The 16,017-nt window shown below is 40.4% G+C and overlaps 1 protein-coding gene and 1 long non-coding RNA gene across 6 annotated transcripts in view; one reads left to right on the plus strand and one right to left on the minus strand.

Annotated features, from left to right (window-relative positions):
- FAM168B (family with sequence similarity 168 member B) overlaps window positions 1-5,474 on the minus strand; it is a 37,507-nt gene extending 32,033 nt beyond the window's left edge. For 2 of the 5 annotated variants that reach the window (XM_039488764.1, XM_039488763.1), the window contains exon 1: window positions 378-636. In XM_039488764.1, coding sequence (XP_039344698.1) covers window positions 378-381 — 4 coding nt within the window. In that variant the 5' untranslated portion in view covers window positions 382-636. Of the gene's footprint in view, window positions 1-377; window positions 637-3,703; window positions 3,723-5,243 lie in introns of those variants that run through there. The other 3 variants (XM_039488765.1, XM_039488766.1, XM_039488767.1) reach the window with 3 other exon arrangements.
- On the plus strand, window positions 637-15,723 carry LOC120372065. Its single transcript, XR_005584721.1, has 3 exons — window positions 637-945; window positions 11,276-11,430; window positions 15,620-15,723. It is a non-coding gene; the product is annotated as an uncharacterized LOC120372065 (long non-coding RNA).
- Window positions 15,724-16,017: the final 294 nt, after the last annotated feature.

The following is a 16,017-nucleotide window of genomic DNA, read 5'->3' on the forward strand; positions in this document are numbered from 1 at the left end:
CAACAATTTTATCTAATAGCAATACAAACATTACCTTTTTTAAAAAAAAAACAACAGGCAAACCTCCAGCACAGAAAAATCTAAATATCACCAAGTTAAATGACAGTAACCCACAATTTACATTGACTAATATTAAGGAACATTACCTGTAGCCGCATTTACTACCTGCCAAACTATAAAGGAGCAATTTGACCTAACTCCCATTAGCAACAACATTCTACAACACTTCCTGACTCACCCACTCCTCCATGTACAAAGCTGTGGGATATTTTCTTTACAATCACAGTAAGGTTTAAGGATTAATATTTCACTAGCCTGTGCCATTTTACTTTGTCTTTTTCGCTATTTTCTGAATCAATTAACTTTCATCCACTTACACATCAGTAAATCTTTCGTGTTGTACGTTGCCTTCCTATTTCCATCTTTATCCCCCTTTTCAATGTTTTAAGGCATTCTGCCTTTTTTTGCCTTAAAAAAAACAACCATGAGAACCCAGCTTTCCTTTAGTCCTGGTATTTCCAAATCATGGAGTGAATGCCCTGGGAGATGGCTATTCCTCCATACTCACACCTGCAGGGCTATCACAGATCTCTCCCTCTCTCTGGTGCCCTCAGCCCTGTGACCTCCTCTTTCAAAGTGAGACTCTCCCCAATCTCTATAGTAACTGGGAGGCAACAGTTCTAAGTTCCATGGGAGACTTCTGAGGAAGGGAAGAAGCAGTAAGAGTACTCAATGGGAATAGCAAAAAAAAAAAAAATCCTGCATGGTCATAAATAAGCAATAGAGCTGAAGAACATGCAACCTGGGAAAAGCTGAAAAACAAACCCAGAAGAGAATTCTAGAGAAACTGGACAAAAACAGGTGAGACAGCAGCTCCAACAGGGCATCACATCAACTGAAATGCAGAGTAAGGAGCCAGCACAAAGGGGACTCCAGAAATGTAAGGTAAGGAACCACGGCCTTAAACTGCATCACACAGTCTCCTTATGGGAAGTACAGAGCTGTTATTAATACTATGTCAACTTCTTCTATTTCAGAGGCATCCATACTTGGAAAGTTTGTACACATGTATCTGAACCAATGTAGGCCCATTTGTGCTAACAACAAAGGAAGCTGAAGTTGGACACGGCAGGTGTGTGTACAATTGTGGTGTTTAACCAGCAGCTTCCACCACTGGATGGAGCTATACCAGTATAGAAAAATGCTTACAAATTTTCCAAGCATGGACTGAACCTTAGACACAACTCAACTCAGTGAAAAATAATTCTTTCCACATCTTCAGTGAAGGACCCAACTTGTTTGTGTGCTAGAAATCACGCAGTCTCCTCCTAGGGGCTGCAAACCTCCAGCCTTTTCTGTATTGCTTGTCATTTTCAGTCTATATTCAGCCATTTTATCTGTAGCTTATTCTGAAGTATGCTTGGAAATGTTTAATAGGGAAAAATGTATTCCCCCCCACCCTCGTTTTTTTTTTTTTTTTGCTCAAGTTTGCCAAATCTCACCTTTGGGCAGAGACCAACATGCAGAAAACTTCATTCCTCTATCCCCCTCCCAGCGTTCCAGGAAGCTGAGCATGCGCAGACAGGCTGCTATAGCTGAAACTGTTTTGGTTAACCTGATTTAGGTGCTTTAAAATACCTCTACAACAGTTAGAGCTGAGGACGTGTTTCTAGGATGGATCATAGGAGTTAAGAATGTATTTCTAAAATTACTTCTACACAAAGATGCATGAAAAAACAAAATTGTAAGGCTTCTAAAAAGGTTAGCAGGTTTATTATATTTAAACACAGTTTAGTATTCAAAAATCCTGCTACACCTCAATTGCAGAACAAAAACTATAACAATCTGCTAAACATTGCTTTGTATTCATTTCATTAGATGCTTCACATCACAGGAGTTGGGAAGAATCTCACCTAAACAGGCTGCTTCCCAAAGGCACAAGCTTACTATAATCCACTATACTTTCATTCAGCACCCGTCCTGTAGAATTCAAGGAAACATTCAAAATATTTAACATTTAGCTATTCTGGATCACTTTTAGAATTCACCTTGCAAATTCTAAGTTTCCACTTGAGATTTGTGTCTGTTGGTCTGTCAATATATTTCTGACTACAGTCAAACGTCTTCCCTTGCCCAACTTTACATGAGGTGTTTTCAGATTTTGCTCACTGATTTCACCTCTATGAAGCTTAACCTAGAAATGTAAAGCTTTAAATAATTCAATGAACTTAGAAAATCAGCAAATACAATGTTTAGAGACCTTTTAATTTTATAAATCAGTTCCTTCATTATCTACAAGCAAAGACCAGAATTCAGGTTTCTTTTGCCCTGAAACAGCTGACATTGGCTAAAACCTTAACTACGTGGTGTTTTGCCAAGACTTCAATCACTGAGGTCCATACACTTGTGCAAACCCCTGCGCATGCTGCAGTCATGATTTACTTTATCACTACTAGGGGTTTTGCACTGGTGGAAATTTCCAACATAGGCAAGGCCTAGGAGAGCACTTCCTGTACTGTTTTAGATGTTTAGGGATACTTTGCATTTATATAGTCCCATCCAAGGACCTCAAAACACTTCAAAAATATTAAGCCTCAGCTTCCCCATGAGAAGTATTATCCCCATTTAAAAAAAAAAAATGGAGGGAGAGGGATTAAGTGACTTCCCAAAATTGCACAAGAAATCTGTGACACAGGTGAGAATAGCACCCACATGTGACTTCCAGTCTCATGTCTTAGCCACAAGTCAGGCAGGAAGAAAAGTGAGCTCTGAACTCAGGATTTTGCAAATCCGTAAAGGAATTCCTTTTCAAATATGACAAATGAGAAGACTGATTTAAAAGTTTTAATAGTGGTTCTAAATTTTTTAAAGGTTGAATTGCAAAGCTGAAAAACAAACTAATATCTAAAGTCTCTATCTGCACTCGTATCTGAGAACACAAAACATTATGATTATACATTACAGTAAATTTTAAAATTACAGGAAGCAATTTAAATGTGCAGATTTACCCAATCAGTTATTACGGCAAGTTGTGGTACAAACTGACAGGCAATGCCAAGAACCTGAGGGTTAACAAGCATCATTTGTAATTTATTTACATTATTATACCTTTTCAGAGGTACAAATACATAATGCAAAAGAGCTGGAGGATACTTTTCCTCTTTGAGAAGAATGGCAATGAATCTCCCTATGTAAGAAAAATGTTACCCTACTCACTTAGTACTTCATGTAGAATTTCCATTAGTTACATCTCAAGCAAAGTCCTCTCAGACTAGCCCAGTGGTACACCAATCACACACAGAATCAGAGTTTAACAGGACCCTTTTTTGTGTGCCTCATGAGATAATTGAGGAGATATGTAAAAGCAGCAGATCCAAATCCAGCAGAAAACAGATCCAGACTAACATGGCCAGCCCTCTGATACTTGAGGAGATATGTTATATAATTTGTGAGAAAGTACGATCGGGTAACTGACCCTCTAGTTCCTTGATAATCAAAGTCCTACAAAAACAAAGCCACCACTACCCTCTCTGCTGATTTTGGGCACTTAACAGATTTTCAGGTGGAAGGGAAAAAATGAATACTCGAAGAACAAAACCACTTCAATATATATGCATACTTAAGACAACGTTTCTTCTTTCTGGTAAGTTATTAGCCTACAAGGGTTCTTTCCTAAAGTTAGTTTTCACTTTATTCTGCACACCTTTTAGAAATGAGAGGCAACTGACAAGTGTTGCCCACAAAGATGGAACCTAAAAACACATTTCTAGTTCTTCCTGTCTTTCAGCCTGGAAGTTGAAATACATAATTAATGCCACAAAATGCAAAAGTTGGGAAGCTGTGTGTTATGACACTTCCAATTAGAAGTCTCACTATGAAACTATATTAATTCAGACAAAATCCAGTCAAATTAGATAGCATATGCTAGTAGTAAGCATCTTAAATTGATTGTAAAATAATACATATTAAAGTGCAGTTCTACTATTTATCTCTGAAGCAACAGCACATTACTAAAGGGACAAAATTTCTCAGATGAAATAATAATAAAAATTTCAGCAGAAAGTTGTAATGTGTGTTTCAAACACTGCAGGGGAATGTCCAATTAAAGCACAATTCATATTCGATATTTTAAATCACGGAAACCTTTCTAGGGTTGTAGGCTTGATCACACCTTTTTTTAAAAAAAATAATTCACAAACAAAATAGTAAAGCCTATTGAACATGGTACTGTTTTGATAAGCTGCACACTCAGGCGCTGCAAGCAGATTCTTCAGCATGCACTGGAAATATTAACTAACTATTATTTACATAATTTTGCTGACTCTGACCACCTGGTAGCATGCAAATGTCATTTTCATAAAGGTCCTGGCAAGACTGTCATTTAGCCTACATCAGTAGAGGACTAACAATATGTTGCAGGACAGTTTAAAACGTAACCTCTTCTCTGATGTTATTCTAGGGCAGTAACTTTCGGGGGGGGGGGGAAGTGAGAGAAAAATGAGGGGCAAAATTAAAAGTAGACTTGGCCAAAGAAAGGAACATGGCTGACAACCACTGGATGCCTTGCCCATCACTTGGCCGCTAGCGTCCTCAAGGCCAAGCCATTTTGACACCTGTTACAGAAAGTGCCCAGGAGCCTCCTTTGCCTGTGGATCGTGCTTGCTGCCTGCGATGGCTGCTGGAAGCGGCCTGCCCCTTTGCTAGCGCCCGCAGGGGAGGTGGCCGGGGCCGGCAGTCACCCAGGGGTCCCATCGGCGCTGGATGCTCGGGAGAGGGCCGCTCGGAGGGGCAATGCCAGCTACGTGCCTGGCTGCGGTATCGCCGCCGGGCCGCGGAGCCGGGGAAGCGCCAGAGCCGTGCGGGGACGGCGCCGCGGGGCGCAGCCACCCCGGCCCGGGGCCTGCCCGCCTGAAGGGCAGCGCGCCCGGCCTCCCAGAGCTGGGCGGCGGGCGCTGGAGGAGGCCCCGCGCAGCCGGGCCGGAGTCCCGCCGCTGTCACCCCGCCAGGCTCCAGCAGGAGGGAGGGCAGCGCAGGGCCGGCCGCAGCCCGGCCGGGGCGCACCCGGGCGCGCGGAGGTAAATAAACCCCGGGCCGGAGCCGACCCCCTTCCTGGACATCGGCCCCGCCGGCCCCAGGCCGCGCGCCTCGCGCCCCAGGCCGCGGGGAGGCAGCGGCTCCGGCCCCACTCTGCACCGGGGCGGGAGGGGTCCGGAAGCCGGCGCCATCCGCTGTCCCGCACTCACCGGGCTGCGGCGCTTCGTGGTGGCGGCTCTGGCTCTGGCGCTCGGTGTCTGCTGCGGCCGGGGGAGGGGGCGGAGCCTCGCAGTCGGAGGGGGCGGGAGCTAGAGCGGCGGCTGGGGCCTGCGCCTCCTGCTGCTGTGTGTCCCGGCGGCGCCTTCCCGTCCCTCTCCGGAGAGCTGCGCAGCAACTGAGCAGCCGCACGTCACTTCCGCGCGGGGGGAAGGGGCGCCCCTGGCCCTGAAGCTACAAGGGAAGGAAAAGGAGGGTCACGTGCAAGGAAGCTGCTGAGGCGCCCCTGGCACGTGACCAGGGAGACACCCCAGTAAAATCATAGCCATTGGGGCTGGACTGCTTATCGCCTTTGAACTGCAAAACACCCAGCTCCCCCCCCCCTCCAGCCCAGAGAAGCCTCGGGCAACGCCGCAACCCGCCCCCCCCTTCGACAGCCACTGGTGGTATCTAGAGCAAACACAGATGTCAGCTCAATAACATGGTTCTCTGTTCTTGGCCATCTTTCTTGAGATTATTTTCCCCAAAACTGCATTGATTGCATATATTCACTACATGCCTGAATGTGAACACTTTGGCACATCATACGTAAAGACAATCTATTGGGTCTGTTTCTTGAATTGGTAGTTGCTGTTTCCAGCCATTTCTTATTTTCAGCAGCAACATCTTAGCATCTTTAGCTGGATGCAGCAACTTTTAACATTCAATATCCAGTGTATTGTGATAATAACGAAAAGCTTTTAGACCTAAATTTAAAAAACGGCAGATTAAATTATTTTTCTGGCAACTGGCAAATCCATAAAAAGAACATAAGAATGGCCATACTGGTTCAGACCAAAGGTCCATCTAGCCCAGTAACCTCTCTTCCAACAGTGGCCAATGCCAGGTGTCCCAGAGGGAATGAACAGAACAGGTAACCCTCAAGTGATCCATCTCCTGTCGCCCATTCCCAGCTTCTGGCAAACAGAGGCTAGGGACACCATCCCTGCTCATCCTGGCTAATAGCCATTGATTGATCTATCCTCCATGAATTTCTCTAGTTCTTTTTTGAACGCTGTTATAGTCTTGGCATTCACATCATCCTCTGGCAAGGAGTTCCACAGGTTGACTGTGTGTTGTGTGTAAAAATACTTCCTTTTGTTTATTTTAAACCTGCTGCCTATTAATTTCATTTGGTGGCCCTAGTTCTTGTGTTATGAGAGGAGTAAATAACACTTCCTTGTTTACTTTCTCCACACCAGTCATGATTTTATAGAACTCTTTCATATCTCCCCTTATTCGTCTTTTTTCCAAGCTGAAAAGTCCCAGTTTTATTAATCTCTCCTCATATGGCAGCTGTTCCATACCCCTAATCATTTTTGTTGCCCTTTTCTGAACATTTTTCAATTCCAATATATCTTTTTTGAGATGGGGCTACCACATCTGCATGCACTATTCAAGATGTGGGTGTACCATGGATTTATATAGAGGCAATAGGATATTTTCTGTCTTATTATCTATCCTTTTCTTAATGATGCCCAACATTCTGTTCACTTTTTTGACTGCCGCTGCACATTGAGTGGATGTTTTCAGAGAACTATCCACAATGACTCCAAGATCTCTTTCTTGAGTGGTAACAGCTAATTTAGACCCCATCATTTTATATGTATAGTTGGGATTATGTTTTCTAATGTGCATTACTTTGCATTTATCAACATTGAATTTCAGCTACCATTTTGTTGCCCAGTCACTCAGTTTTGAGAGATCCTTTTGTGGCTCTTTACAGTATGCCTGGGACTTAACTATCTTGAGTAGTTTTGTATCATCTGAAAATTTTGCCACCTCACTATTTACCCCGTTTTCCAGATCATTTATGAATATGTTGAATAGGACTGGACCCAGGACACACGGGGAACACCACAATTTCCCTTTCTCCATTCTGAAAACTGACTATTTATTCCTACCCTTTGTTTCCTTTTAACCAGTTACCAATCCATGAGAGGCCCTTCCCTCTTATCCCATGACTACTTACTTTGCTTAAGAGCCTTTGGTGAGAGACCTTGTCAAAGGCTTTCTGAAAATCTAAATACACTATATCCACTGGATCCCCTTGTCCACACACTTGTTGACCCCCTCAAAGATTTAGTGAGGCGTGATTTCCCTTTACAAAAACCATGTTGACTATTCCCCAACAAATTATGTTCATCTATGTGTCTAACAATTTTGTTCTTTACAATAGTTTCAAAATCCGGCCAGACCACTCAAAGGCTGGCCAGGAGGTAACCCTTGCTGGAAGGGGCCTGGAGAGGTCAGCTAATCCAGCCCCTGTGCTGAGACAGGACTCCCACCCCCAGTCCATCCCTGATGGGGTTTGCCTACATGGTTCAGGAACAATTTTATAGTTTGGAGGGGTTGCTAATAATGGAAACCATCTATTTGGTGTTTGTTATTACTACTTCAAGCTAAAGGGTACGACAGCACCTCCAGTTCCAGCACCACTGTGTGTCCAACCTCTGCTTCAAAACCTCCAGTGGTGGGGGCTCCGTGACCTCCCTTGGAAGCCTGGTCCAGTGCTTGTAACTATCCTTAGAGTTAGAAACTTTTCCCTAATATCTAACCTAAATCTCCCTTGCTGCAGATTAACCTATTACTTCTTGTCCTACCTTCAGTGGATGTGGAGAACTGAGCCCAGTCCTCTTTATAACAGTCCTTAACATAATGGAAGGTTGTTATTAGGTCCCCCTCAGTCGTCTTTTCTCAAGACTAAACAAGCCCTGTTTTTGTAACCTTACCTCATGGGTCAGGTTTACTAAACTTTTTATCATTTTTGTTGCTCTAGACTCTCTCCAATTTGTCCACCTCTTTTTGAAATTGTGGCTCCTCCAAAGTGCTTGTAACCCTTCCCGGCTTGAACAATGAGGAGTCCGGTGGCACCTTAAAGACAAACAGATTTATTTGTGCATAAGCTTTTGTGGGTAAAAACCCACTTCTTCAGATGCATGGAGTTCCGATGAAGTGGGTTTTTTACCCATGAAAGCTTATGCCCAAATAAAACTGTTAGTCTTTAAGGTGCCACCAGATTCCTTGATGTTTTTGTGGATACAGACTAACACAGCTGATACTTACTTCCCTCTGATACTTACTTCCCAGCTTGGTGTCATTTGCAAATTTTATAAGCGAACTCTCTACTCTATTATCCAAGTCACTAATGAAAATATTGACTAGTACCAGATCCATGTCTGACTCTGCAGGACCCCACTACATACGCCCTCCCAATTAACAGCAAACCATTGATAATTATTCCTTGAGTACGGTCTTTCAATCACTTTAGTACCCATCTTATAGTAATTTCATCTAGACCACATTTCCCTAGTTTGCTTATGAGAATGTCATTCGGAACTGTATCAAAAGCCTTACTATCTATGTATATCATGTCTACTGCTTTCCCCAACCCACTGAGCCAGTGATCCAATACAAAAAGAACACCGAGTTAGTTCGGTGTGATTTCTTCTTGATAAATCCAGGTTGACTATTCCCTTATAACCCTATTATCCTTCAGGTGCTTATAAACCGATTAATAATTTACTCCAATATCTTTCCAGGTATTGAAGTTAGGCTGACTGGTCTATAATTTCCGAGGTCCTCCTTGTTCCCCTTTTTAAAGACAAGTACTGTTTGCCCTTCTACAGTCTTCTGGGACCTCTCCTGTCCTACATACTTTCTCAAAGATAATTGCTAAGGGCTCTGAGATTGCTTCAGCTAGTTTCTAAAGTACCCTAGGATGAATTTCATCAAGCCCTGCTGAGTTGAATACATCTAATTTATCTAAATATTCTTTAACCTATTCTTTCCTTATTTTGACTTATTCCTTCCCCCGGTTGTTAATATTAATTGTGTTGAGTATCTGGTCATCATTAACCTTTTTAATGGAGACTGAAGCAAAATAGGAATTAAGTACCTCAACTTTATTCATGCCATCAATTATTAGCTCTCCTTGCCTGCTAAGTAGAGGACCTACGTTTTCCTTTGTCTTTCTTTTGCTCCTAATGTATTTAAAGAACCTTTTCTTATTGCCCTTTACGTCCAGCGCCAGATATAACTCATTTTGTGCCTTAGCCTTTCTGATTTTATCCCTACACACTTGTGCTGTTATTTTGTACTCCTCCTTATCAATTTGGCCATGTTTCCACTAGTTGTAGGGTTCCTATTTGATTTTCAGGTCATTAAAGAGCTCCTTATGGAACTATATTGGCCTCTTACTATTCTCCCTATCTTTCCTTTGCATTTAATAAGATTGCAGTTGCACCTTTAATATGGCCTTCTTGAGGACTGCCAGCTCGCTGAACTCTTTTCCCTTAGATTTTCTTCCCATAGGACCTTACCTACCAGTTCTCTGAGTTTGTCACCCAAATTAATGCATCTGAAGAAGTGGTTTTTTACCCACGAAAGCTTATGCCCAAATAAATCTGTTAGTCTTTAAGATGCCACCGGACTCCTCGTTGTTTTTATGGATACAGACAAACATGGCTACCCCGCTGATACTTGTCACCCAAATTGCCTTTCACCTTCAGATTCAATAGCAACTCCTCTTAAATGGCTCTTCCCCCTCCGCCGCCCCCCCCCAACTCAGTTACTTCTTCCACTTTCTGTAACAAAAAGTTGTCCCTGATACATTCCAAGAACTTATGGAAAATTTTGTTTTGCTGTATTACTTTCCCAACAGATGTCTGGATAGTTAAAGTCCTTCATTACTACCAGGTCCTGCATTTTGAATAGCTGAGCTGGGAAGTGCGGCCTTCTCCCCCACTCCCTTCTGAGGATGGTCTCCCGGAGGAGAGAGGGCCATGGAAGAGCCCAGCACTGCTGCCCCCTGGTGTGCTCCCTCACACTTGATGGGGGCAAGGGATGACTTCCTGGTAAGGGATGATGGGGAGGCCTTGTCAGGGGAGAGGACAGCCCAAGGCAAGGCACAGCTATCCTCTGTGGGCAGAGTTTGCTGAGGGGTCTCTGAGAGCCAGGCCTGATTCCATACAGAACCCCCACTTCACAGAACGAGGGGTTGCCCATTGGACACTCAAAAGGTGGGAAGTTTGCAGGTGTCCTTAACTGTCCGCTGCCACTCATGACAATGGCCCCAGTTATATGGTCACATGCAGCTTCTCACATCACACCACAGCATCTCACAGTCTTTTCTGCCATGATCCTCCCATGAGCTCCACTGCTTGCCATCTGCATACTGCCTGTGCTTAGCTCGTGACAGGATTGCGGTCTTAGGAACATATGCTGGATCTTTTACACAAGACTACTCTGTACACCATGCAGACCAAGTCTGGGATGGTTTGTACTTGCAACCTTAGCTCTGGATTCTCCTGAGTTTTAGCAATTTAACTGTGCAGCTATAACATTCACAGAATCATAGAAATGTAGATCTGGAAGGGACTGGAGACAGCCATTCCCCCCATGCTGAGGTAGGACCAAGTAAACCTAGAACATCCCTGACAGGTGTTTGTCCAACCTGTTCTTAAAGTCTCCAGTGACAGGGATTCCACAACCTCTTTTGGAAGCCTATTCCAGAGCTTAGCTATCCTTAAAGTTAGAAAGTTTTTCTAATATCTAACCTAAATTAAGTCATTACATCTTGTTGTACCTTACCTACATCCAGTTAGCATAATTCTTTTTTATGGACTTTCCTAGGTTTTGGGTTTTTCTTTTTTAGTTTTTATCTATGTAAATGTACAAAATCTGTATCCCAGCAGGATGTTAGGAAGTGCTGTGTTGATGGATCAGATGTGATGTGAAATTGAGCCCTTGATCCTTTGCAGTCATTAAGGATCACATGACATTTTTCATAAGAAATACGATCTAACTCTTGTCCTAGCCATATTACACTTCAGCTAATTATGGCTACCTTCCTAAATTCACCCTGCAATTTCAATTCAATATACTATTCATCTTCATTTCCTGCCCTAAACTGTTGCTTGTTGTTGCTGTACACTGTTTAAAACAGATTACCTTTTGATTTTAAGAACCGATATATCCTGTTTAGGAACACAGAAATTGCCAAAATGAGTCAGAGCAGCGATCCATCTACTCTAGTATCCTGTCTGTGACAGTGACCAGTACCTGATACTTCAAGAAACCCTGTGAAGGTCAATTATGAAATCACTTACCCATGTAGGAAAGATTCTTGCTTATTACAAGGTAATTAGTCGTTGAGTTATACCATAAATCATGAGTATTTATATCTCTTCTGAATATATCTAATGTAACAATGGGTGTTTTAATTATCTATTGAAGTGTCTTATCAATCTCAAATCTTAAAAGTCCAATCTTCAACTAGTAGTCATGATTCCAACTGAGCTGTGACAATTTACACAAATTGAAGATCTAGCCCATAGCATGAATATCTTGTGACTATGAGTCCCACTGGATAATTATACATTTTGTAAAAAGTATTTTCTTTCAGATACTAATTAGAAGGATTATGACTTAACATGGAATCTTGTAAAAGGTATTTTTGTTCATCATTCTGAGTAATTCATAGATTTTAGAGCCACAAAGGGCCAGGGTGGAATGATTTAAATCAAAGGACTTTAAATCACCAATTTTAATCATGATTTAAATCAATAAGCAGGAAACCTTGATTTAAATTATCAATTTTAATCATGTTTTTAATTTGTACTTTATAGTTATTTTCCTAAAGAAATATTGAGTCTCATTAGTTTGCAACCATTAAAACTCGGGCTGTCAAGCCACTAAAAAAATTAATCGTGCTGTTAAACAACAATAGAATGCCATTTATTTTAAATATTTTTGGATGTTTACTACATTTTCAAATGTAGTCATTTCAATTACAACACAGAATACAAAGTGTACAGTGCTCACTTTATATTTATTTTTTATTACAAATATTTGCACTGTAAAAAACAAAAACAAAAAATGTTCAATTCACCTCATACAAGTACTGTAGTGCAATCTCTTTACAATGAAAGTTGAATTTACAAATGTAGAATTATGTAAATAAAACTGCATTCAAAAATAAAACAATGTAAAACTTTAGCATCTACAAGTCCACTCAGTCCTACTTCTTGATCAGCCAATCACTCAGACAAACAAAGTTGGTTACAATTTGCAGGAGATAATGCTGCCTGCTTCTTGTTTACAGTGTCACCTGAAAGTGAGAACAGGTGTTTGCATGGCACTGTTGTAGCTGATGTTGCAAGATATTTAAGCTATTTAAGCTGGCATTGCAAGATGCGCTAAAGTTTTATGTTACTTCATGCTTCAGCCACCATTCCAGAGGACATGTCTCCATGCTGCTGACGGGTTCTGCTTTATAATGATCCAAAGCAGTGCAGACTGATGCCTGTTCATTTTCATCATATGAGTCAGATGCCACCAGCAGAAGGTTGATTTTCTTTTTTTATGTTTTGCATTCTGTTGTTTCCGTAGCAGAGTGTTTCTCTTTTAAGACTTCTAAAAACATGCTCCATACCACCTCCCTCTCAGATATTGAATGGCACTTCAGATTCTTAAACCTTGGGTCGAGTGCTTTTGCTATTTTTAGAAATCTCACATAGGTACCTTCTTTGCATTTTGTCAAATCTGCTGTGAATGTGTTCTTAAAACGAACATGTGTTAGGTCATCACCCAAGACTGCTATAACATGAAACATGTGCAGAATGCAGGTAAAACAGAGCAGTAGACATACAATTCTCCCCCACAAGGAGTACAGTCACAAATTTAATTGACCCATTATTTTTTTAATGAGCATCATCAGCATGGACGCATATCCTCTGGAATGGTGGCCGAAGCATGAAGGGGCTTACGAATGTTTAGCATATCTGGCATGTAAATACCTTACAACACCGATTACAAAAGAGCCATGCAAATGCCTGTTCTCACTTTCAGGTGACATTGTAAATAGGAAGCAGGCAGCAGTATCTCCTGTCAATGTAACCAAACTTGTCTTAGCGATTGGCAAAATAAGAAATAGGACTGAGTGGACTTGTAGGCTTTAAAGTTTTACACTGTTTTGTCTTTGAGTGCAGTTATGTAAACAAAAAAAATCTGCATTTGTAAGTTACACTTTCATGATAAAGAGATTGCACTACAGTACTTGTATGAGGTGAATTGAAAAATACTTTCTTTTGTTTATCATTTTTACAGTGCATATATTTGTAATAAAAATAATAATATAAAGTGAACACTGTGCACTTTGTATTCTGTGTTGTAATTGAAATCAATATTGAAAATGTAGAAAAAATCCAAAAATATTTAATACATTTTAATTGGTATTCTATTGTTATAGGTGCGATTAATCGCGATTAATTTTTTAAGTTAATTGCGTGAGTTAGCTGCAATTAATTGACAGCCCTAATTAAAACATGTCCTTTGTGACTAAATATAGTCTTTACACCAAATTACACCAAATTTAGTGCCTCTTTTTGCTTAGTAGGAGGATATATTATATCTATACACATTTACTGAAGAAATTGTATAGCTTACCTTATCGTTATTCAGATTCTTTTTTAAATATATTTTTCTATGTTAGAAAATGGTGATTTACTAGATGATGATTAATTGTTTACCTGTGATTTGTGTCAAACTCTGTTTGGATGGAAATTAACATTCAATTAAAAATACACAAAAACAGCATCTTAATTTTTTATTAAGCAAAACTACATTAAAAGTGCTGGAAATATAAAAATAACAGTTTATCAAAACATGTTTTGCATTTGAAACTGATTGATTTATTAAACAAAGCAAGTATTATCTGCCATTAATTAATTAAACTGATTGTTTCTGGGCACCATATCCTTCAAGATTTTAGAACTAGTAGATCTTGTCCTTTCACACCTAATTTTTATTCATAGATTGGAAAAGGAAAACCATGTAGCCTGCTTTTTCTACTTCCAATTGGTTTCTGAACTTTGAATGAAGTAATCATTGAACTGAGCTAATTGAATAAACTGAAATGAAGAATATATTTTCTTTTCACTTGCAGAAGTGGTTACTGCTGGCAAAAGCTGGTTTAGCACTTCAACAAACTCTGGTTCCAGGTACTTAGCCAATGATTTACACCAGTTCAGTGGTCTGACTTTCTTTACAAGTTGGCAGCAAACATGCTGTTTAATTTTTTTAAATTTAATGTAAGTGATTTTAACAGATTATAATATGTTTGAGCCTTACCATAGGTTATCAGAAATTAAAACAGGTTTATTAATAAAACTGCATTTAATTTAAATTTAAAACATCCAATTTAAATTTTTAAGAAATCATTTTTTCAATCCACCCTGTAAAAGGCCATTATGATCATCTAGTGTGATCTCCCGCATAAAACAGGAGTAATTGCTGCATCAGGCCCATAACATCTGTTTGAGCTATAGCATATCTTTTAAGAATGATGGCCAGTTTTGTCAAAGACTGCAAGCGACAGAGAATCCATTGTGTCCCTTGATGTTAATTATCCTGACTACTAAAATTTTGCACCTTATGTCTAATTGGAATTTAGCTTCAGCAACTAACCATTCGATCTCATTATGTCTCTTTCTGCTAGATAAAAGAGTGGTCTACTAACAGAAATCTCTTCCCCATGTAGATTGTGATCAAGTCACCTATGAACCTTCTCTTTGCTAAACTAGATAGATTGAGCTTATTTTGTCTGTTGCTATCAGGAAGGTTTCTCAGACCTATGAGCATTCATTTAGCTCTTTTCTGAATCCTTTCTAATTTTTTCTACATCCTTTCTGAAGTGCTGACACAAGAACTTGGCACGGTATTCCAGTAATTGCCTCACTAATGCCTAGGGTTGCCAATTTTGGTTGGACGTATTCCTGGAGGTTTCATCACATGACATACTCTTTAATTAAAGATTAATCTTGAATTCCTGGGGACTCTAGAGCAATCCTATAGGGTTGGCAACTCTACTAATGCCATAGACAATGGTAATACCACTTCCTGACTACTATATGACATTACCCTGATTATACAACCAAGGAATGTGTTTGCCCTTTTAACTTCCACACTGGAAGCTGATGTTCAGTTAGTTATCTACTGTTCAGTTGGTTAGTTACTGTGACCACTAAATCCTTTTCAGAATCTCTGCTTTCCAGGATGCAATCTCCCATCTTGTAAGTGTGACTTACATTCTTTGTTTCTTTCATTTAGCTGTTTTAAAGTGCATATTGTTAAAATTCATGTTGCTCACCTTTCCCAGCAAGACTGGTTGGTCCGTATAATTGACCTGTCCCCATTATTATTTCCCACTTTACCAATTTTTGTCTTATCTGCAAACTTTACCATCAATGATTTTATATATTCTTCTATTTTGATATTATATTAGGAAAGCATTTAATGTACTTTAAATGGTCTTTTCTTGTATTTTAAGAAATAAGGAGACCCCAGCACCATGTGACCAGCCAGCTCACTGCAGACTGCCAGGAAGTGCTCTGCGGGCTATTGGTGTTCCACAGACCACAATTTCAGAACACCTGAAATAGGCTGAAATCTGATTTAAACCGATAACGAAGTCTTCCAAATTGTCTTAAAATAAATTCAATTATTTAAAAAAACTAATTTGTTCCTTTGTCTACTTCTCCAACAGCAATATCTGTGGGTATGGCTACACTATGAAATTAGGTCGATATTATAGAAGTCGATTTTTAGAAATTGATTTTATACAGTCGATTGCATATGCCCACACTAAGCGCATTAAGTCGGCGGAGTGCATCCTCACTACTGTGGCTAGCATTGACTTAACGGAGCGGTGCACTGTGGGTAGTTATC

This window comes from Mauremys reevesii, linkage group 9 (assembly GCF_016161935.1).
Source record: "Mauremys reevesii isolate NIE-2019 linkage group 9, ASM1616193v1, whole genome shotgun sequence".
Taxonomy (NCBI): Eukaryota; Metazoa; Chordata; order Testudines; family Geoemydidae; genus Mauremys; species Mauremys reevesii.